The following is a 19,333-nucleotide window of genomic DNA, read 5'->3' as shown; positions in this document are numbered from 1 at the left end:
AACAATGCAAAATGTTATACTGTTGCGCTGAATAATGCTGGGAAACTCATCATGTGCCTTCCATGAAGTGCAATAAATTTCTTTGCATTTACATAAACTATAATGAAGACGGTTGAGAACAGGGAAAATCCAATAGAAAAAATAGCAGGGCGGTGAGAACTTTAGCAGGGCTGCAAAACTTAAGTGGGGCAGTCTAAAATTTTGGCAGGGCGACCCACCCTGCTAAAACCCCTTGTGGAGAACACACTTGCAGGAACAGTTGTGAAATCATAACAGGGCTATCTGCAAATCATTAAACATGTTTGCAGAGAAATGGAGCATGCAGACATACAGTACATGTACTGGTACATGTGTACCGTTGACTCAGGAAGCACACCCGAGTGTACCAGTAGTCAAGCGGACCACTCAACTCAATTATTTTTTATTGGGGCGTAATTTTCTCTCCAAACGTACATGTATATACTTGCACTTGTTGCAGTGTTGGGCTGTGACTGTAGGAAGGCAGAGGCCATTTCTGTATTGATAGAGCCAGAAGGGGTTTCCCCAATTAAAGAGCCTGCGGCAATTTATAGACATACACTGTAGGGTTACTGCTCAGGCTGTACTATCCGTAGGGTGTATGTATGTATTCTTCAGGCCAGCATGTACATGTACATGTAAGCTTTCAATGCAGACCAGAATCTGACAGGTACACCTTTTGTATTAATGCCTCATGGGGAAATGTTTCATTCCAGTCCAATGTGCCTCCCCGGGGTTACTCAAACTGGGCATTCTTCAGTGAAATCAGCCTGCATAAAAGCAGTCAAACTTTTTCTACTTTATTTACTCGCAGTCTAACCTTCTGGATCACTTCATGCCGGAAATAAAAAAAAAAGTTCAGTAGATGAGAGCTGCGGTGATGGTGTTGCAATCATTTCTACCCTAGTCTCACTGGGAGAATAATCCCCTCATTTATTTTATGAATCGGGTGATACGACAAATTAATTAGGAATTAATTATTGATTTCTCCCACACGCACCCCTCCCCATCTTTCCAATTTGTGATGCATTGCCACATCATATCTCTGTATGTGAGCAGTAACTGGAACCTGCCTGATAAATTGGGTGATCTTGCTAATTGTTGGAAGATATCCTGCAGGCCATTTGTCTGTTTCCTCACTGGGGGGGGGGAGAACTGTAGCTCGGAATATCCCCAGAGATAGCTAATGACCAGATGCTTGGCCTCTTCTCGTTTTGCCAGTGGCGGTGGCAATTATTTTGATTCACATATTTCATTACGAGGATCAGGGTGAACATGCGTGGATATAAACCGGTACCAGTATGCTGAGATAGAAATGGAAGGGCAGTCGATTCACACATTTGCATTTGGCAGGAAATGCCAAACAAAAGGCCTGGACTGAGACCCCAGCCATGCCAACTTGTTCCTTATGTTTTCCAGACTTTTTCTTATCTGTTTTGTTTTTGTGTGTCCATTGGAACTTGATTTATCAGTACGGGCAAAGCTTAAAAAAGGGAAATCATGGTTTTATCATTAGAAGTATGATAGCCTGTTTAGACTAATACAATGTGCATTTAATCAGTGGCCGTGAAAAAAATAATGAAAATTTGGAAAATTGTGTGTTGAAGTACTGTAGATCGTTTGTAGAATTCCATCTTGCCTATTAAATGAGTTTTGCTTTGAAATGACAGTGGCATGGTCCAACTCTGTTTCAAGTACAAGTGAAAGATGTGCTTGTGAAAGTTATCGAAGATGACTTACCATACACTGAAGAACACGTCTTCACGTAGTGCATGTGTATAATATACATGTAGGTGCCAGTAAATACTCAAGTTGTTACACCTCATATTTCCAGGACCTCACCAAGGTTGATTTTAAGCAACAGCAACTACATGTATTTTGAGTTTATTCACAGAAGCTTTCTTTGTATGCAGGAAAAGATTGTAACACCTGTCAAAGCTGCAAACAATGCCAGAGGTTGTGTAGGGATGAGATTAATTGCCAGGATTTGTGCTGCTTTCCTGATATTTCAAACAATCTCATTCAAAATCAGGATAATCCTCAATGTGCCATTAGGGTGTACCAAACATGGGTGCCTTTAGGGAAGTACCAATTAATGCAGACCATAGAGGCTACGCTGCTGTAGGGGCACTCAAAAGCTATGGTAACTATTTCGTGGATTTTTCCATTCTCTTCCAATCTCACCCCTGGCGGTGGGATGATCTTCCCCAAATCTCCTGCAGATTCTGCATTCTTTTAAAACACGGTACACACAGTTATGAGTATACATGTACCCGTGGTCATCAAAGTTGAGTATACTGGTGTAAGCAAAATAATGTCAGCTCTTTTACAATATTCTGGGGTACTGAACCAAATGTGAGTACAGTTGATACAAGTACAGTTACTAACTGCTAGACTTTCTGATTGAAGTTGACTCTTATGGAACAAATTTTAATCAGTCATAAATATACGGTAGAAATGAAAGATTTTCTTGCATGGCTAATACTACATGTATGGGGGAATGTTTTGATTTGAATATAAAAACCCTATATTGACAATTCCCTGGAAAATATACTGGGCTGCATTGAGCAAGATAATACCGTCTTCATCCTATTGTCCCAAAACATTTACCAACAAAATATGTTCATCAACAAAAGTTTTTTTCATTTACTTTGTAGCCTGAAAGAAAGGAAGCCACGATAGATGAGTTACGTACATGTACTGTACATGTATACTAATCCATATTTCCATTTCTGTCATACCCATTAATTACCTGTCTCTGTGTGTCTGTTTTGGTTCTTCAACACAGAAAAATGCTAAGCTGAGTGCAGATAACCGGGCGCTGTTGACCGAGAATGGCCGATTGAAACAGGCTGCTGCCATCCGTTCGCCACGCAAGTAAGTCATTCCAGCACCAGTACAGTATTTCAATACAAAAGAAAGTTTGGCACTTGCTTCAGAGGAAGAAACGTCAGCCTTCCTCCTATTTCATTAAAAGTAAGATATCATTGTTGAGTTTTTGTTAAAAAGTTCTGAGCTACACAAAAGGATCCCAGCTGATAAGACTCAGTGGAAACGATATTCATCAACATTTTTCTGCATTTTTTTCTGCACTTTGTACAGTCCATTGCCTTACATTGGTCACACAGTTTTTGTGTGGAAGGGATAATGCTTGCTTTTGTCCAAGTTGTATAACTGTGGATTTCCATATCTACATGTATGTCTATCACAAAGCATACGAAAGCCAATGAGTACAGGTATGCATAGTGCTTTCTTTTCCACGTGTAGTTGGTTATGGAAGATGAATTACAGGATAAGCAGGGTCTCCTTGGCCTGGAGTTTTTCATGGTCAAAGTGATGAAAATAATGGGTGCCATGAGAAATGATGGGGAGGGACCGGATGAACAGTCTGACTGGAAACGTGTAAGATTCCATTTGCTCAGACCACAAGAAAAGATGAAAAGGGAAACTTTTCAAAGTTCCCCATGCCTGGAGTGGAACACCCACTCTTCACACATACAAGTTACATGTACATGTATATATGCTGTACTGGTATGGTACATGTACATGTACCGGTATGTATATGTACATGTAGCAGTGTATGGTCATTCGCACCACACCCTCGGAGGAGCTCTGTCCATGTATCGGTACTTGTACCATATACCTTTTGGAGTCTCTCGTGTGCTTCTCTACTTGAGAGAAAAGGTTTTCTGAACCACAGTTTTCATCAGGACAGGTGAAGTCAAGTCTTTTGTGGAAGGGATCCATGTACACGTGTAGTATTGAATCCTTCGCTGATCTTTGTATTGTGTGTCAACATGTTTTGTGCGCACCTGCTGATGTACTGACCAATTAACAAAGGGTTACCTGATATACTGCTAAATTTTTTAAAGGTGCCACCATGAATGGCGCCGCTCTTTTTGGACAGGCTATACTAGTGGCGTATTGATGGGAAGCGCTACCTGAAATATTCATATCTGAGTGACAGTTAACAGTCCGTTTTAAAAATTTCAACACACCATTATCTCCTCTCAGACAGAAGATGGTCGGTCAGTTTTTATTATTTGATGAGCTGGGGAACAATGGATGAAGTACAAAAGAGGATGGTTAAAATTTCATCCTGCTCATCAAGGCAGGGGGGCTGATGAATAAATAAAGAGCCATCTCCATGGTAATCGCTGAACACCAAACTAGGGATGCGTGGAGGAAGTAAGACCACAACAAAGTTTGGGTATTGATTGGACCAATTTATTATTTAGTTTTCAGGAGCCGCCGCCAAAGAAACTAGGCAAAGGTATCAGTCAGGATGGAGAAAACATTTACAACAGAACCAAACCAGAAGGGCTGGTTAATAATTTAGTTCAATTTGTACTTTGTTTAGAAACTAGAACAGTTGTCTGCAAAAAGTATGCACGTACATGTACAAGCCTTGCATTGGTTTTGATATTCAGTGTACATGTACTGGTAACTGCAGGGTACATGTACATTTAGACCGAAGATTATTTTGAAGAGGATGAAAAGATCAACAAAACTACCCCTCCAGAACTGAAGTAGTATTCACATGTACGTTAAATCTCAAAGTCTTTCCATAAAGCTGGTCATTTAATTTTTGACATGTGTCCAGTGTGTTCTGGAAAAATACTGGACTGGCCCGGGCCTCACTGAAATGTTACTGATTTTATGTACATGTACTTCAGAACATGTAATGTGCATGTACATGTGCCAGAATACGTGGGTTCTTTCTCACAAGGGGGGCCCAATGGGAAACGTACAGGTACATACATGTACATGTACATGTACACGTACACTGTACATGTACATGCAATAGTACGGTACAGATTGGAGGGCTGTTAAATCATGGAGGAAGGACACAGAAGGAGTTACATGTACAACTCTGGCACATCAAGGTGCTCGATGATCATTGCTGCCCGGTCAGATAAACAATAGTAGACATTCCATAAATGCCTGATTACTGCCTGCAGCTTAGCCGGACAAGTTGGGCCAGTAATATCATAACAATATTTGTGGTATTTTCTTTGGAATTAACTACAACCTATCACCTATCGCAGTGACCAGGAAACAGAAAGAAAAAAATCTGACATTAGATTTACTTTTGTCGTTTGAATAAATTTTTAAGGATTTTGATGCCCTGCTCCATTATCCATGCATATGTTTGTAATTTTTTTTTGTCACTCCAAAACATGAGTTTTCAAAGTCTTTGTACGAGTTTGGCTAAGACTGGCTAACAACATGTTGAACATCACAGGACAGTTAAGTTCACAAAAAACCCAAAATGAGCTGTTTCATCACAGGGAGTGATTGTGAGGTCTCATAAAATACCTTTTGGTGTAAATTCCGTAGTAAAAATGATTCAAACAAAACGCCAAATCTTACAAACAGCTTGGCTATTTATTCCCAAAAGATGTCCAGAAGAAAGCATTCGATAAGGGCAACAACTGCACATGAACACTTCAGGTACACAGCAGCTGCGCAAGCATTAAATTTGATGTTGTTGTCAGATCATATCAAGCACCAACGATGGCGTGAATATTCAACTTCCTATACTGCAGTTCACAACGTTTTAGGGATGCAGATTACCAACAAAAAATTGCGGCAATGATCATTGGGTACAAAAAGGGGGCTTATGGTTGCAAAACAGGTGGTGAGTAGCAAGCATTGACTGCGCTCTGGCTATGGACATACCGGGCATGCCAGAAAGCGGTAATTGGCCAGATGTTTTAGCCCGGGCAGTTCCAAACTCCTTCTGTGTCCTTCCTCCATGGTTAAATAAACTGCGAGAGTGAAGTTTTTCATTACTTGGAGGAGATTATAAAATGTTATAATGACTACCGCACTAGAACGAAAGCTACACATTTGTTTGCTATTGCGAATCTTTGAAAGACAAAATACATGTTGTCATAGATTCATCATTTTGAAAAAAGCAGGACACAAGTACATGTACATGTACTGTACATGTACTGTACGGTACCTAGATTTTAATTTTGATGGGTTCTGAAGCGTGTGGTTTTGAAAGAAATAATATTTCATGTCCAACAGGTAAGTTTACCAGTATAATTGATTGTTCTCAATTTACAAGTGTGTTACACCAAGTTCTGTAAGTACCTGTACATGTACACTTGCCTGACAAAATGCCAGAAACATCGAGTATCCCACCCCAACTTCTTGTACCCTAGTTAGTTTAATACAGTACATACATGTACATGTACATTTGAAACCACAGTATAAATTCTGATATTTTGGGCCCTGAGCGGTACCAAGAGAGAGCTCTGTATTCGTAGTAGCGGAGGCCCTTTTGGTGGGAACTGCACTTCACTGGTCCAGGAACGACTAGGAAATGCATGTGTTGCAGTCACATGGCTACGGACTACATGTACATGCGCACTAGTACTCCTCACCGACATGGCTCTTTTCAACCTCTGCTCAAGGTGGACAGTTTTGAGCATTGAAGTCCTGCTCAAACCTCTTGTGCCTGAAGTGTTTCACCTTTGCTGCACACAAATTGAAGCAGTGACAGACACTTATCATTTATTTCAGTGAACTTCATGTGTTCCCAAAGGCAACTAAGCTTACAGTAGGGCAGGACACCAGTTTTCCGATTTTGGCCTGGATGTCCTAGTTACATGTGGGACCTCCTTGAAAACGGCCCATGCAAACACATTTCAGATACCGTGCATACATAGTGTGCACATACAGTGTACCTGAATGCATGAATGTCTACGCCCACATAGCACACTAATTATGAGAAACAGTTTTAGCAAAAAATTTCATCAATTGCTGAGACCAGACTAGGGAGGCCATGGGAGACATTGCAGTTGTTGCAAGTAGCAATGAATGTACGCTTCATTGGGTCACCATGTTAGCCCAAACACGGGCAGAGGAGATCAATAAACCAACCATATTAATTAGTTATTGTTTATAATCAACATTTAGCAAACTTAATTGACTTTCACATTTGGGAGTTTTGGGCTTTAGAGATCTGTTAATTTTTTCACGATGGGAAGTAAGCAAATGAGGTCTAATTAAGAGCAAGTAAATTAACATTGAAAAGTTTATCATTTTGTGTTACGGTACATTTAGAGGATCCAGTGTTGGCAGGAAGTGACCATGCTTTAGTAATGCAGCATTGTGGCCTTGTCAGTTTGACTTTCAAAATGAAAAGCACAATTTCTGTTCTTTAACTTGATTGGGAATTTCTTTTTTATTTTTATATTTTACTTTTACAAAGGCACCCTAACAGACAAATAGGAATTTAATCTGGTTGAAGTGGGAACTACTAGATTTCTTCCAAATGCACTCTCTCAACTCGGACAGTTTCTGATTAAATATTTCAGACAGTTTTTGTAGGGGTGTGGATTGTTTTCATTTTTATTGTGGTGCAGGGCAGCTTAATGCAGCGTCGTTTAATTTGAGTATCACTTCAAAAACAGCAAGTAGCCACCCTAGGGCCATGAGCTTGACTTCTCGATCAATGCCGGGGCAAGCCATATATCGTTTGATCGCACCACACCGATCCATCCCAACAATAACTGGGGGGGGGGATCCAGCTGTGGTGGGGAAAGAGACCCCGCTGCTGTGAAACAATTATCAACGGGGAACCGGGGACAATTAGATCAATTAGCCATTTGATGGGAATTAAATGCCAGAGGGACACTGACCAAGGTCACGGTGATGTGAGAAGTTGGCGAGCGGTAGACAGCTGCAAGATATACAGCACTCATTGATTGGGGCATAGTCAAAAAAGTACGCCATGCATGTACGTGCATATGCTGCTTGTTAGTCATCCAGAGTCAAGCAGGAAATGTGTTTCTGTAGGATATGAATCAAATGAATTATTTAAGCTACGGTATCGTTGCATGTGTTATGATAATTGTGCTGTGTTTAAATGTTGTGCATAAAAAGGCAAAGCAGAAATACTCATTCAGTTTCAATTTACAGATTTTTCCTGATTGAATGTTTCATTGATATTTTAAATTATTTAAAAGAGGGATATTTTTAATTTTTTCCTCAGAAAGGTTTCTGAAAGTGTGCATGATGATTTACCCTGGAGCTGTTGTAGATTGATATTAACGACGTTTCCAAGTGTGTGAAACAAAAAATTTGCAGATTTGCTAATGACCCCAGAAGCCTTTTAAAAACCCAAGCAGTGCCAGGAAGAAGGAAAACACCTGCTCGACTTATTTCCCCCCTGAGAAAGTGTCACTCTTTAGGGGAGAGATGGCCCCACAAAATTTGCCACACATTCAACTGTAGTAAAGTTTGGTCTTATTTTCATGTGCGCATGCTATAAACAAAAAATCAGCCACTTTCAAACAAGAACAAGTCTTGCTTAATGGAATTGGAACAGTGCCATGCAGGCTCATCTCGTGCCTTCCAGTAATGGTATCATTACCCCTATCCAAAGTATTCTTGATTTGGGAGGTGTTACTGTCAACTTGATCTACAGTGCAGTACCCGATTTATGAAATTTTAATCGTCGTGAAGCACACTGGTTCACACCTCAGTCCTGGTCATCTGTTTTCACTGAGCAGTGGTGTCGGAACAACAGGCATCCATATTTTAAACACATGTGGCATTTTGCTGGTCGCAATGTGCCAAACATCAAGTTTGTATAAATTTTGCAGTGTACCTGCTCTGCTCTTCATGTTCTCTGATCTGCTCAGGGTACACATGTCACTATGGGCAGCTAAGCGTTCATATTTCAACCTGTCCCATCACTTTGATCTGTCTGAAAGCAAAGCACCAAAAGTTGACGTATGGGGAGTTCTTAAAAGAGTGTAAATGTACATGCACATGTAGAAAGCATCTATTTTGAGAGAAAGTTGTACAAAGGCCTGCAACACAAACTCTAATTTTTCACATTTTAAGAGTTGTTCTTTGTACATGTAGAGATTATTCTCTAGGGGTGTAATTTCATTTACCTGTACAAGAACTGGGTCTTTGAAGGGTTTGGCTCGGTAGTTTTGATTCTGTGTTTCCATGCTGTTGAGTTTAGCGGTCTATGTCCCACTGTCACTAACGGCTGACATAAAGGATGTAATTGTTTCTGTTAGTCTTTTTGTCTCAGTGGTTGTAGTTTCAGGTACAATATACATGTATCTTCAACCATTGGTATTTGGAGTTGAAAATAGTTTGAATAAATCAAATAATGCAGCATGCTGTGGTTGGTGTATTTCTGAACTATTTCTGGAAAGTGGCTTGTTGAGCCAGTACTTTATCTCCCGCACCGTACCGGTAGTTGTGGGAACTTGTCCCCTGAATGCAGTGAATGCCTACCCAATTACCCATGTACTACTACAAGTAGCTTTGTCTCTCAGGTATTGGTGTATAGGTGTGGCTACAATGTAAGGCCTACGTGTGCATACATAGACATGTACATCAGTACTGTCCCGATTCAGATGGTAAATAATAGGACATCAAGTTTTAAATTCTGTTAATTAGTGAGTCTTTGAAATTTTCAAAGACCAAACATAGCTACATTTTAAAAAAGCTGAATTTTTTCCCAGCCAATTATCTGTTTTTTCCTTCAAACTCGATGAGAATCAGAGTGCCTGAGTAACTAAGAGTAATGCCAGTGTTGTATGATCAAAAGACAAACATGAAAAACAAACCATTCTATGGACTTGACCACTGCAAGTCACATCACACGGAGTAGGGAAAACGGGGCAGTTGCGTCCAATGTGTCAGCAAAGTTCCCAGACCTGTTAGGTTGCTTCTTTCCCTGTTTTTTTTTTCTTCTACCCTCTTGTCACCTTCCTGTACATCTGTAATCCTCTTTGGAGGATCCTTGCCCAGATGGGCTGTGAAGAATTCATGCTGGTGTCTTCCCTCGCAGTCACAAATTCTGGAATCCCCATCTTTAAAGATGAGTCGAGGGAGGGGGGGTTGCTCAAAAATTCATGAGACAACAAGTGTTGGCAGCGGCACATCAGAGGGGAGAGGACAGGTTTGGAATCAGGGGATCAGTTTGCAAGATGGCCGTGCCACTTTGTCAACGTCCAAACTGGGAGAAGAGATGGGAAATATTGGAAGGAGGAATTTACATACATGAGTTGTAGACCTGGGTAATTACTCCTGTGTGTGCTCTGGGCATGTACATGTACATAAACCAATATTTACAGTTTAGCCTCTGGTCAGAGCTTTCAAGCTTACGTGTGCTTTACTGACATCATTGGCACTATTTACATGTAAAAATAACTGTTGTTTGAGGTTGCTTGGACTGACTCATATCAGGCCAGAAATTCTGCAGCAAGTACATTTTTGTGCCAAGTAGGCTGTATTGTTGTAAGCAGCAACAGACCTTTAAAATGCATGTAATTTAAGATTCTCTGCCTCCTGTCCCCAGTGCCCTACTACCGGTATTAATTCTTGTTTGTTTAATCTCCCTCATAATCTTGAATTTTTAACCCTAACAGTCCTCAGTCCTCCAACAGGTGAAGGATTGAGGACTGTTAGGGTTAATGAAAGGTTTTAACCCTGCAGACAGAATGGAACATCTTCCGGAAAGTTGCTGAAGATAACGTCATTGTTGTACATGTATGTGCCCAGTAACGGATCAAGTTAAATTGTGCCCTGTAGGTTCATGCAATGGACCTTTCCTGGGAAATGTGCAGACTAGACAGGCACATGCATACTACTACCACTGGTTGGCAAGCGCAGCTGTCAAGACTGTTGGCAGTGTAGGTGAACTGCTGTAACCATTAAACCTTGCGCGTTGAAGGTTCATCCAGACTGTTTTACATCCCGTTTCCGATACTTCAGCACACTTTTCTCGAAACTAAATGGAGTCACCAGTGTCCTGAGGTCGGAAAGTAACAATTTCTTGTCTTTAACTTTGGTATTCATGTCAAACCATACTGGTACAGAAATGGTGTGTACATGTACATGTATGGGCTAATACTTATGTGCACATGGAGATTTGTATTGTCACGTCATTGATTTAAGCAACTTTGCCAACCAATTGTAGTAGCGTGCATGCGCTTGCCTTAAATGCATACCTGTATTTCATGGAAAGGTCCATTGTGTGGTAAGTAATTTCCTACTGTACCGGTACATTTACATGTACATTTTTTTCTCTTTGACCAAGGGTTTTGTCTACAAAGCTGACATCTATTTCACAAAGATGAATTCTGTACATGCTGTAAAACTTTCCCCTGTTTGCGCGGCCCACTCAGAGAGAAACAAGTTTTGCTTACAATCAGAGCAGGCAGTTTTCTAAGTTTATGTGGATGTTAGACTCATTGGTTGAGTGTGATGTGTTTGATTTTCAGTCCTGTCAAACGAGATTCAAGTTGAACTGTGTCTTGTGAATTTTTCTCTAAGCCAGAACAAGGGAAGCTAGAAGTAGTACCGGTGCATGTCCATTCAGTGCTGGATAATTTGTATGTACCGCGACATGTACATGTGTTACTGCATCCCTAACATGCTTCCGCAGTTGTGGCGACAATTACAATATCATGCCTGTTGTACACATGCTGTATTTCACTGTAGACACGAAATTTGGATGTGGCCCGAGTTTGATCAAGTTTGGATTAGTGTGCCAAGCATAACCTAGCATGAACCACAAGAGGGCGCTGTTTTAACAGGGATGTGTATGTTTTCTTTTGCATGTGCACAAGTACACGTTATAACAAGAAACCCCCTTTAATTAAAAAAGAATTGGCAATACAAAGTGGATTGTAAAGACACACATAGCCTACAATGATGTAGAGTTTACTGTATCATTATTAAAGATGATCATTGACCAACATGTACATGTACATCATACCGATATAAACCGATGCAGTGATAAAATGTTTCTTAGTTTAGCTCATGAAAATTGGATAACTTGGACATATTTCGAAAATGCCTGCCTTCACAGGAATCCATCACAGTCCTTTTGAATCAGTCACAAGTCAGTCATTCAGTATCAAGTCCCTCTATTCTCTAGTCACAATCTACTGGGTATTTCAATGAATTGTGACAGTATCCTTCCTTTGTCATTGTTCCTCCTGTTACCGCTGACAGGACTTATGTAAAGACTTGTGATTGGATTTGACCACAGCATTCGACCATGGTTAATTCCAGAAATTTGGGGTCCAAAAGTGTGATATTTTTGTGTCCCTGTTACATCTGACCTTTGTTATTTGACATGGAAATATCACCGGAATTGATTTCAAACTATTACTGCTTGTTTGGCAGGTACATGTAATTTCCATTAATTCATAATGCTTGGAAATTAGGAAATGTGTTCTGAACTTCACAAAATCATAGGTCAGATGTGACAGGGACACGAAAGAAATGGACCCCTAATTTCTGGAATTACCCACATGTGTGGTTCTGACGAGAGCACAAGGTTTTGGGTATGTTTGTCTGAGAGTAGTTTTCTTCACCGTGATGGAGACGGTACCTGTCATACTCCTACCACTGAATGGTTTTTTCCAAATGGACAGGATTCTTTGATTTGAGCAAATTGAAAAGGGGGAAATGTGTACAAAAGCAGTATTATTCTGGTTATTGAATAAATGAGTCAATTTATGTGTTGAGGAAGTAGGCAATCAATTTTTCGTTACTCTTCTGACAAGATTGTATGTGCTGTGATAAGATTAATTTTATAATGCAGGTTGTGTTTAATTAAAATGAATAAATAATGTTTAAGCGGCCTGACAAACCTGAATATGCGTGATCACCAAAAAGAAAAAATCTCAGTCTGGACAGTGTCTGGCAACTGCAAAAAGTCATTAATGTCATCTTTCCCCTCCCCAGCAGACAACGCAACTTTTGCATTATGCACGATATTTTGCTGTCTTGAGAAAAGACTGTGGATGAAAATTTCATGACTGTTTATACTGACCATGTTGTGCATGTTAACAGCCCCAGTGCTCTAGATCATGGATTACCCCCAACAATCAATAACTCCCTTTGTGGCATTACACTGCAAGCCATCAAAAGCTTCCTTTGTAACTGTGCCTGCTAATCCCTCCTAATCTGTGTAATCGATAAATGAGACCACTGCCCGGGATCACTCACTTTCAGCCGATCCAAAGAAGTTCCTGTGTGAAGTTAGACAAGTGATATTGACATCCTGAGTGCTCACCTTGTACTGTAGCATATGTGTCCCAGTATTTCTTAAAGAATTAGGCAAATTCTATTCAATAGGTGACTGTTAGTGTTAGATCTTGCGGTGAGAACAGCCAGGTCTGTCTCCTGGGCGAGACCGCTACCTTGTCACTAACATTCCTCTTCATTGAAACTCATTCTGGAGAGAACAAAGACCAAATCCCCGCAACATTGCTGAGAGAATACCCTTGATCTGATAAGGGTCTATGTAAATTGAAGCACCTCAAGCCCCTAGTGAGAAAATCTACATTGTGCTACAGTTATTTCTCCAGTTTTTACGGTGATCTTTGAGCCCAAGCTTCACTGAAACGCTCTCTGATCTTGGTGAGGCTACTATCCAATCGTATAGTTTCTAGCATTCAATTCTAATTTAGTTTCTTAACCAACATTCTCAAAATAAATTGTAATAAATAATTTCATTTCAATATTTCAACTATCCCTTTTTCTCATTCCAGCTCCATGATTTTTAAATTTACAAATGTAGACACTGCAAGGAGCAGTGTTTAAATCTAAGGACGTACATTTTCCTGGTGAGGACCATATTCCAGGGGGTGCTTTTGCCCTGCTTTGTATTTTAATACCTTCAGGTACATGTACTTGTACTGTTGCTGATGGCCTCCAGTCCTTCGACATCCTTGTACATGTATTAGACAGTACAGCAGTCTGACTGTATTTTTTGTTTTGTTGGCTTGTATGTAACAAACTCAGTGATGAACAAGTGTGAAATTAAGGGCTTCAGGTGGGAGACATCTGTCAGGTTTGGTCACAGGTTCTAAGGTTAAAAGAAAGGATTGGAAACAAAATTAAGAATAGGCACTCAGTACTGGATATTATGCACCAGCTGCATAATTTTGACCAGCGCCCTTTGAACATTGATTTGCAGTAGAAATTCCATTTTCATCCACCCCACCATTTTATGCACTCGTGAATGATTGAGAACTATAGAGTACCGAAGTGAATATGTCACATGCACAGTTATGTGTGCAAAAGGCATTTGCGCGAGAATCAGCATGAGAACCAATGCACACAAGTTCTCCGTTCATTTGTACGGCATTTATTGGTTCTAAATGATGTCACACTTCAGTACTCTATACTGTTGAAGCACATATAATTTCAGCAGTCAGTTTCACAGGTTTTTTTGGGCTCCTTACAGGTATGAGAAGTACACCTCATTGGCTCAGCAGTCCAAACTGAACCAGTGCCATCGTGAGGTAGGTCAACTCAAGAGTGCCCTGGAGAGAAGCGATACCTACATCGAGGAGCTGGAGACTCAGTTGGAATACTACAGGTCTCTGTTTGGTTCCCTTCCGCATAAAAGACCCCGTCAGGGGGAGGAACCTGTCGCAAAATCTTTGAAAACATCAATTGAAGGAACTCAAAGCGTAACTTCTCTACCATCTGAGGCAGTTTCTACTTTCAGGAGGATGGGTAATTGTCAGGCTGACCCCAATAAGTTTGGTCCATTTACATCACCAGGTGGAAATCTGACTCATCACAGACCTCTGGCAACCATGGATGGGGGTACCATTTCCAGTGGATCAAGACACCTACTATTTGATGCGATCAGTAAAGATTCTGATAAGTTCCAATTAGCATTCTTCAAGAAGAATGCTACCACACATTCACACACAGGAGGGCATTCCGCGGATGAATCTCAAAGTTCAACAAGTTACAAGGAAGCACATCATATGCTTGTAAGTCCCAAGTCTGGTGTTAATTCAGTGGAAGAGGATACCACCAACGTTGATAAACGGCAGCTAGCCAGTGATGAAGACTCAGACCTGGAAGAGCCCAGCGCAGTTAGAACCACCCCATCCACAGCTTTAGGAAAATTGTCCTTGGATTCCACTAAGCGATCTCATGGACCATTATTCTCCAGTGAAAACCTTGACTCCAAGTTTCAAATTTCACCATCTTGCCACCGTCAGCTGAACTTCGGTGAGGACTCCCCTGGAAATGCAGCTGTGCTGTCCTCACTCGGCACGGCCGAATCTCACGGTCTAATGCTTGAGGACAACAAGGTGGATATGGGCCCCCTTGATCACAATGCTACCTTCTCCGATCTGGACTTTACGCTGACTTCAGAGATTTCAGATTGTGCCAAGCTCATGAAGGAAGCAGAGAAGAGAGTGACTCAGAAATGGCTAAGCAATCAAGAGGGAGAGACAGGCTCCCCAAATTTATCAATAAAAAACAACCTGAAGCATTTGAAGTCCTACACACCCACCAGAAGTGGTGATCCTTCAAAGAGAAACAAACAGCACTTTGCACCAGTTTGCATCTCTGCTCCCGGTTTGGGGCATGGTGATCAGCCAACAGGCTTGACTAATCACTGCCTCCCTCAGTCCAAGTCTCAAAATCTGAAGATGGATTTTGATTCAGGAGGAACGTGTACTAAGGTCACATCGTCTAAGAGCCGACCAGACTACAAATTCATGCCAAAGACAGCCTCTGCTGAACCTCAGGAACCGGCCACCCACAAGAATGGCGTTCATATTAGGGCTTCTCAATCCACAGAGAAGTCAGCTAATTGCCCACTTCAGTCTTCCACTCTAGCGTCCAATTCCACATTATCGACTCATACTCTCACCAGACTGGCAGTGAAAAGTCAGTCTCCAGTCGCGGCTAACTCAAAAGGGGAAGTGCTGAGTGGCTCCAAACCGATCATCAAACCACAGCTGATGAGACTCAGACACAACACGGATCCCACTGACTCCAAGACTTGCGCAATTGGCCTCAGAACACTGAGCAGATTGAAATCGGATGGAGACTGTCACCAGGACACCCTTGATTCCTTGAGAGATGATATGAGAGCCAAAGCTGCAGCTGTTGTGAATAGACCAGGGAGATGTGCCAGCTCGTCGTTGGCTGCAGGCGAATTGGAAATGAGGTCATTCTCTCAAAGCCGGGATAGGGGATTGGGAAATGAGCCCCTCAAAAGAATCCGGTCAGATAACGTTTCCGAGGATGATTATGGTAGTAGTCAATCACCTACCTTCTGAAATGAAATAGTCATCATCGGAGTCATGGTGTAAGGCTATTTAATCCTATTAAGCTGAACAGTTGTTGAGGAAAGTTTTTTATGTTAAATTCTCCCTTCTGAATACAAAAAGTCTCATTAATAAGTAATAAAACTGTGGCAAATTAATAAGATTAATTTTTGTTGATTTCCAATGAAAGCAGATAGGAATTAATACGCATCTAAAGGAATATTTTCATGAATTTGTCAAAGCTTATTTATACGTGATGAACAGGCTAAATTATCAGGCATTATCAAAGTTTACGATGAAGTGAAACTTTGCCTTCGTTTAGGCCTACAGAGCGCAGCATTTCAGTTGTAAAATGTAACAAACTATCCCGATACTTGAGATTCAGAAACAAAAAATATAAAAATTAACTGAACATGTGAGAAATGTCAGTTATTGTTTCAAATTTCTGGTCTGTTCGACAAGTGTACTGTTTATGTTCATACCACAGGTGTCTGACTGCTAAATTCTCGCTTGGACCTGCATCTCTTATTGTGTATACTCCAGGTCTGGAACACTCACAGGCATCCTACGTACACGGTTTTGACCAATCGGAATATGGGATCATTGAAGCCCCAGCGAGCACCGCGTCAGCTTGTAGAATTGCATAATTGCACAAAATGAGAAGAATCTTATGAAGGCGTGTTAGTACAGCGCATATCAGCATCGACGGACTCTCAATGTACTCATGTTATTATCCACGCTCAATATAGGGTCAAGAACATTCCTGAAGCTATCGCTCCTCCCTCGGCGGTTTTTTTCTCATCAGTTGCTCTTGTAGGACTTCCTCCAATCCCGAGGAAGCGGATTTCTTGAGCCGGTTCTTGGGCTCAGCAGGCCGGTGGAGGTTTATCCCTAGCTTTGCTACCCCCTCCAAAGCACTGCCTACACTCGCATGTTTGTCGGTGTCCTGTCGTAGAGAAAGGGGTAAAGTACGTTTATCTCTTCTTCTACGAGGGGTCGGGCACTGCGTTTCACCGGTGTACAGGTGTGTTCTGCCGGCGATAGGTTGGTGATGATTTTAGAGACTGTCACTCATTAGAAAAGATGAAATTGATGATTAACATTATACTGTGCCTTCATTTCAATAAGTACAAATAAAACCATTTTCTAAAAAAGGGGGACTGCCTATTAGGCGGATGATATTTGCAAAGATGTGTTTAGCGTTCTGAATATGCTGAAAGCTAAGCTTCTCCATCAAAAATGGAAACGGTATCCGTAGAGCCTGTTATCATCGTCGTGTATTTTGTCCAACTCATCCACAGTCTGGACTTCCTTTAAATTGAACGTTGTTAATGACTTTGAAGTTAATTGCACTTTTGTAATGCAAAGCAACGGCTCGAGCTTCTTTTCTTCTCGGTTTTTTTTTTCAAACTTTGATAATTTTGTTCTTAATAATAACGTTGGGTTCTCTTCGCCCCGAGCCCGTCACAGCCTGGTAGTGAAGCTGAATACGCCATGTGCCGTGTGCGCAGGGCGTAATCCCAGTCATATCAGTTCTAGATTAAAGCGTCGTAAACGCGCAATCAATTATGGAGTGGGGCAGAGGGGGCCGGGCACAGTCGAGCCCGCATGGCAGGTGCGCACCCGCGCCTCGCGCACTTCATTTTCATTCCATTAAATTACACGCGTGACCTGGGTGAACGAGCTCGGCTACGGCGGGACCGCGGTGCGCAGCCGACCCCGTCGAGGGAGCGAGTGAGTGAGCGAGTTGTACACGCTGCATGGCTGCGTTTTGCCCCCCTAGCATTCAAGTCGCATCTCGCGAGGGAATTGGTTCCAATTCGGCTGTGAGATTCAAGCCAAATTTCCGGTGAGGTTTTTGGGCCGCCTGTCTCCGGATTTCTTGTAGTCTCTTGTCGAGATCGGCTTGGCTTACTCTGACTCACTCCGAGTTGTTTGAAACACGGGAAAAATCTTGACTTTTCTGTACCTGTGCCAACTTCTCACAGAAGAGTTAAAAGGTTCAAGAAGTAAGGATATAAAAGTATTTAAAGTTGGATTTTGCAGTAGAATACGGAAGTTGTACATCGAGTGTTCATGCATGCATAGGCCTACATGATCACACGTTCGGTAATAGGTTAATTTTCCCGGGCTTTTCTATAAAATTCCAGTGTGCCTTCTGTGTTACTGTGGTTCGCATAGCCAGAATGACTTAAAGTTTGTATAGTAATACACGTGAATTGGCTGTTTCTTTGGAGCAAAGAAGAAAAATAATTTTAAGAGTTCTAATTGGCTTCAGTGTATTAATATCGGTGGGTGTACATGTGCCACTGCGATCACAGGGAAGATTAAACCCAGACCGACTTCCAAGTACTACCGCCCAAGTCCCCACCAATTCCCCCGCCTGATCTGGGATTCATCCCGACCCTCGCCGGCCTGACACTGATGGATGGTTTCATTACAACTTGGTAATTGTTCACACCATCCGAGCTTGCACCGTGATCTTCGCCCGTGGATGGACCCGTCTCGCTCTGGGATTTGATGGGGCTAGCTGTCGCTCTGGCTGGAGCCGGTCGCGCGGACCTGCGCGTGGGTCGCCCGTGGCCCACGGGTGATGTTGTCTTAGTCAACGGTGGGCCACTGCAAACATTCAAAGGAGCATGCCGGAAGGGGGTGCGTTATCTAATGAAAAGTTGGGCGAAAACTTTTGGTTGAAGTTATAACCAAACGTTCTTCAGCGTTGAACATGCACTGGAGCGGTATTCCCCTCATCCTAACTGCAGTTTTGTTTAGGGCAATTAAATTTCAATTTTTTTAATATTGTAGTCCCCGTTCTCCCCAGTATACGGCCCTTTTGGGGGTGGGGTTGGGGTGGAGGGGCCATTTCATTAGTCAGAAATGATAAATTGCAAACTCATCGATCATCCACACAAAAGGAGTGTCCAAGTCGGACAACAGGAATGAATGAGTTACGTTTGTTTAGGCAGTCAAGCATGGCGCTATCTTTCATGTCACGTACACCATTCGCTGCTGTCCGATGCTCTTTGATCTGTGGAGCAGTTTGGCCTGTTTTTGTTTGATCCTCCACAAATGCGAGTGAATGAACTCCCTACAGACCTCGAGTCACCCAGTCGTTTTTAATTTTCCCTTTGTGTGCTTCTTTCGTGGATATTTATGCTTGTTTCTCTCTGGTCAACAATCGAAATTTCTGGTATTGTAATTTTGTGTAATTGTCTATTTTTACTATCCGT

The 19,333-nt window shown here is 41.7% G+C and overlaps 1 protein-coding gene across 5 annotated transcripts in view; it reads left to right on the top strand.

Moving 5' to 3' along the window:
* Nucleotides 1–16,531, top strand: part of LOC110973256 (ORC ubiquitin ligase 1-like) — a 33,115-nt gene extending 16,584 nt beyond the window's left edge. For 4 of the 5 annotated variants that reach the window (XM_022223947.2, XM_087133227.1, XM_022223949.2 and 1 more), the window contains 2 exons: nt 2,807–2,895; nt 14,267–16,531. In XM_022223947.2, coding sequence (XP_022079639.2) covers nt 2,807–2,895; nt 14,267–16,115 — 1,938 coding nt within the window. In that variant the 3' untranslated portion in view covers nt 16,116–16,531. The remainder of the gene's footprint in view (nt 1–2,806; nt 2,896–14,266) is intronic. The other variant, XM_087133228.1, reaches the window with a different exon arrangement.
* Nucleotides 16,532–19,333: the final 2,802 nt, after the last annotated feature.

This window comes from Acanthaster planci, linkage group LG02 (genome assembly GCF_054643075.1).
Source record: "Acanthaster planci isolate LZ-2023a linkage group LG02, COTS_SCS, whole genome shotgun sequence".
Taxonomy (NCBI): domain Eukaryota; kingdom Metazoa; phylum Echinodermata; class Asteroidea; order Valvatida; family Acanthasteridae; genus Acanthaster; species Acanthaster planci.
Note: the sequence above shows the minus strand (reverse complement) of the source record. Positions and strands in the feature narration are given on the sequence as shown.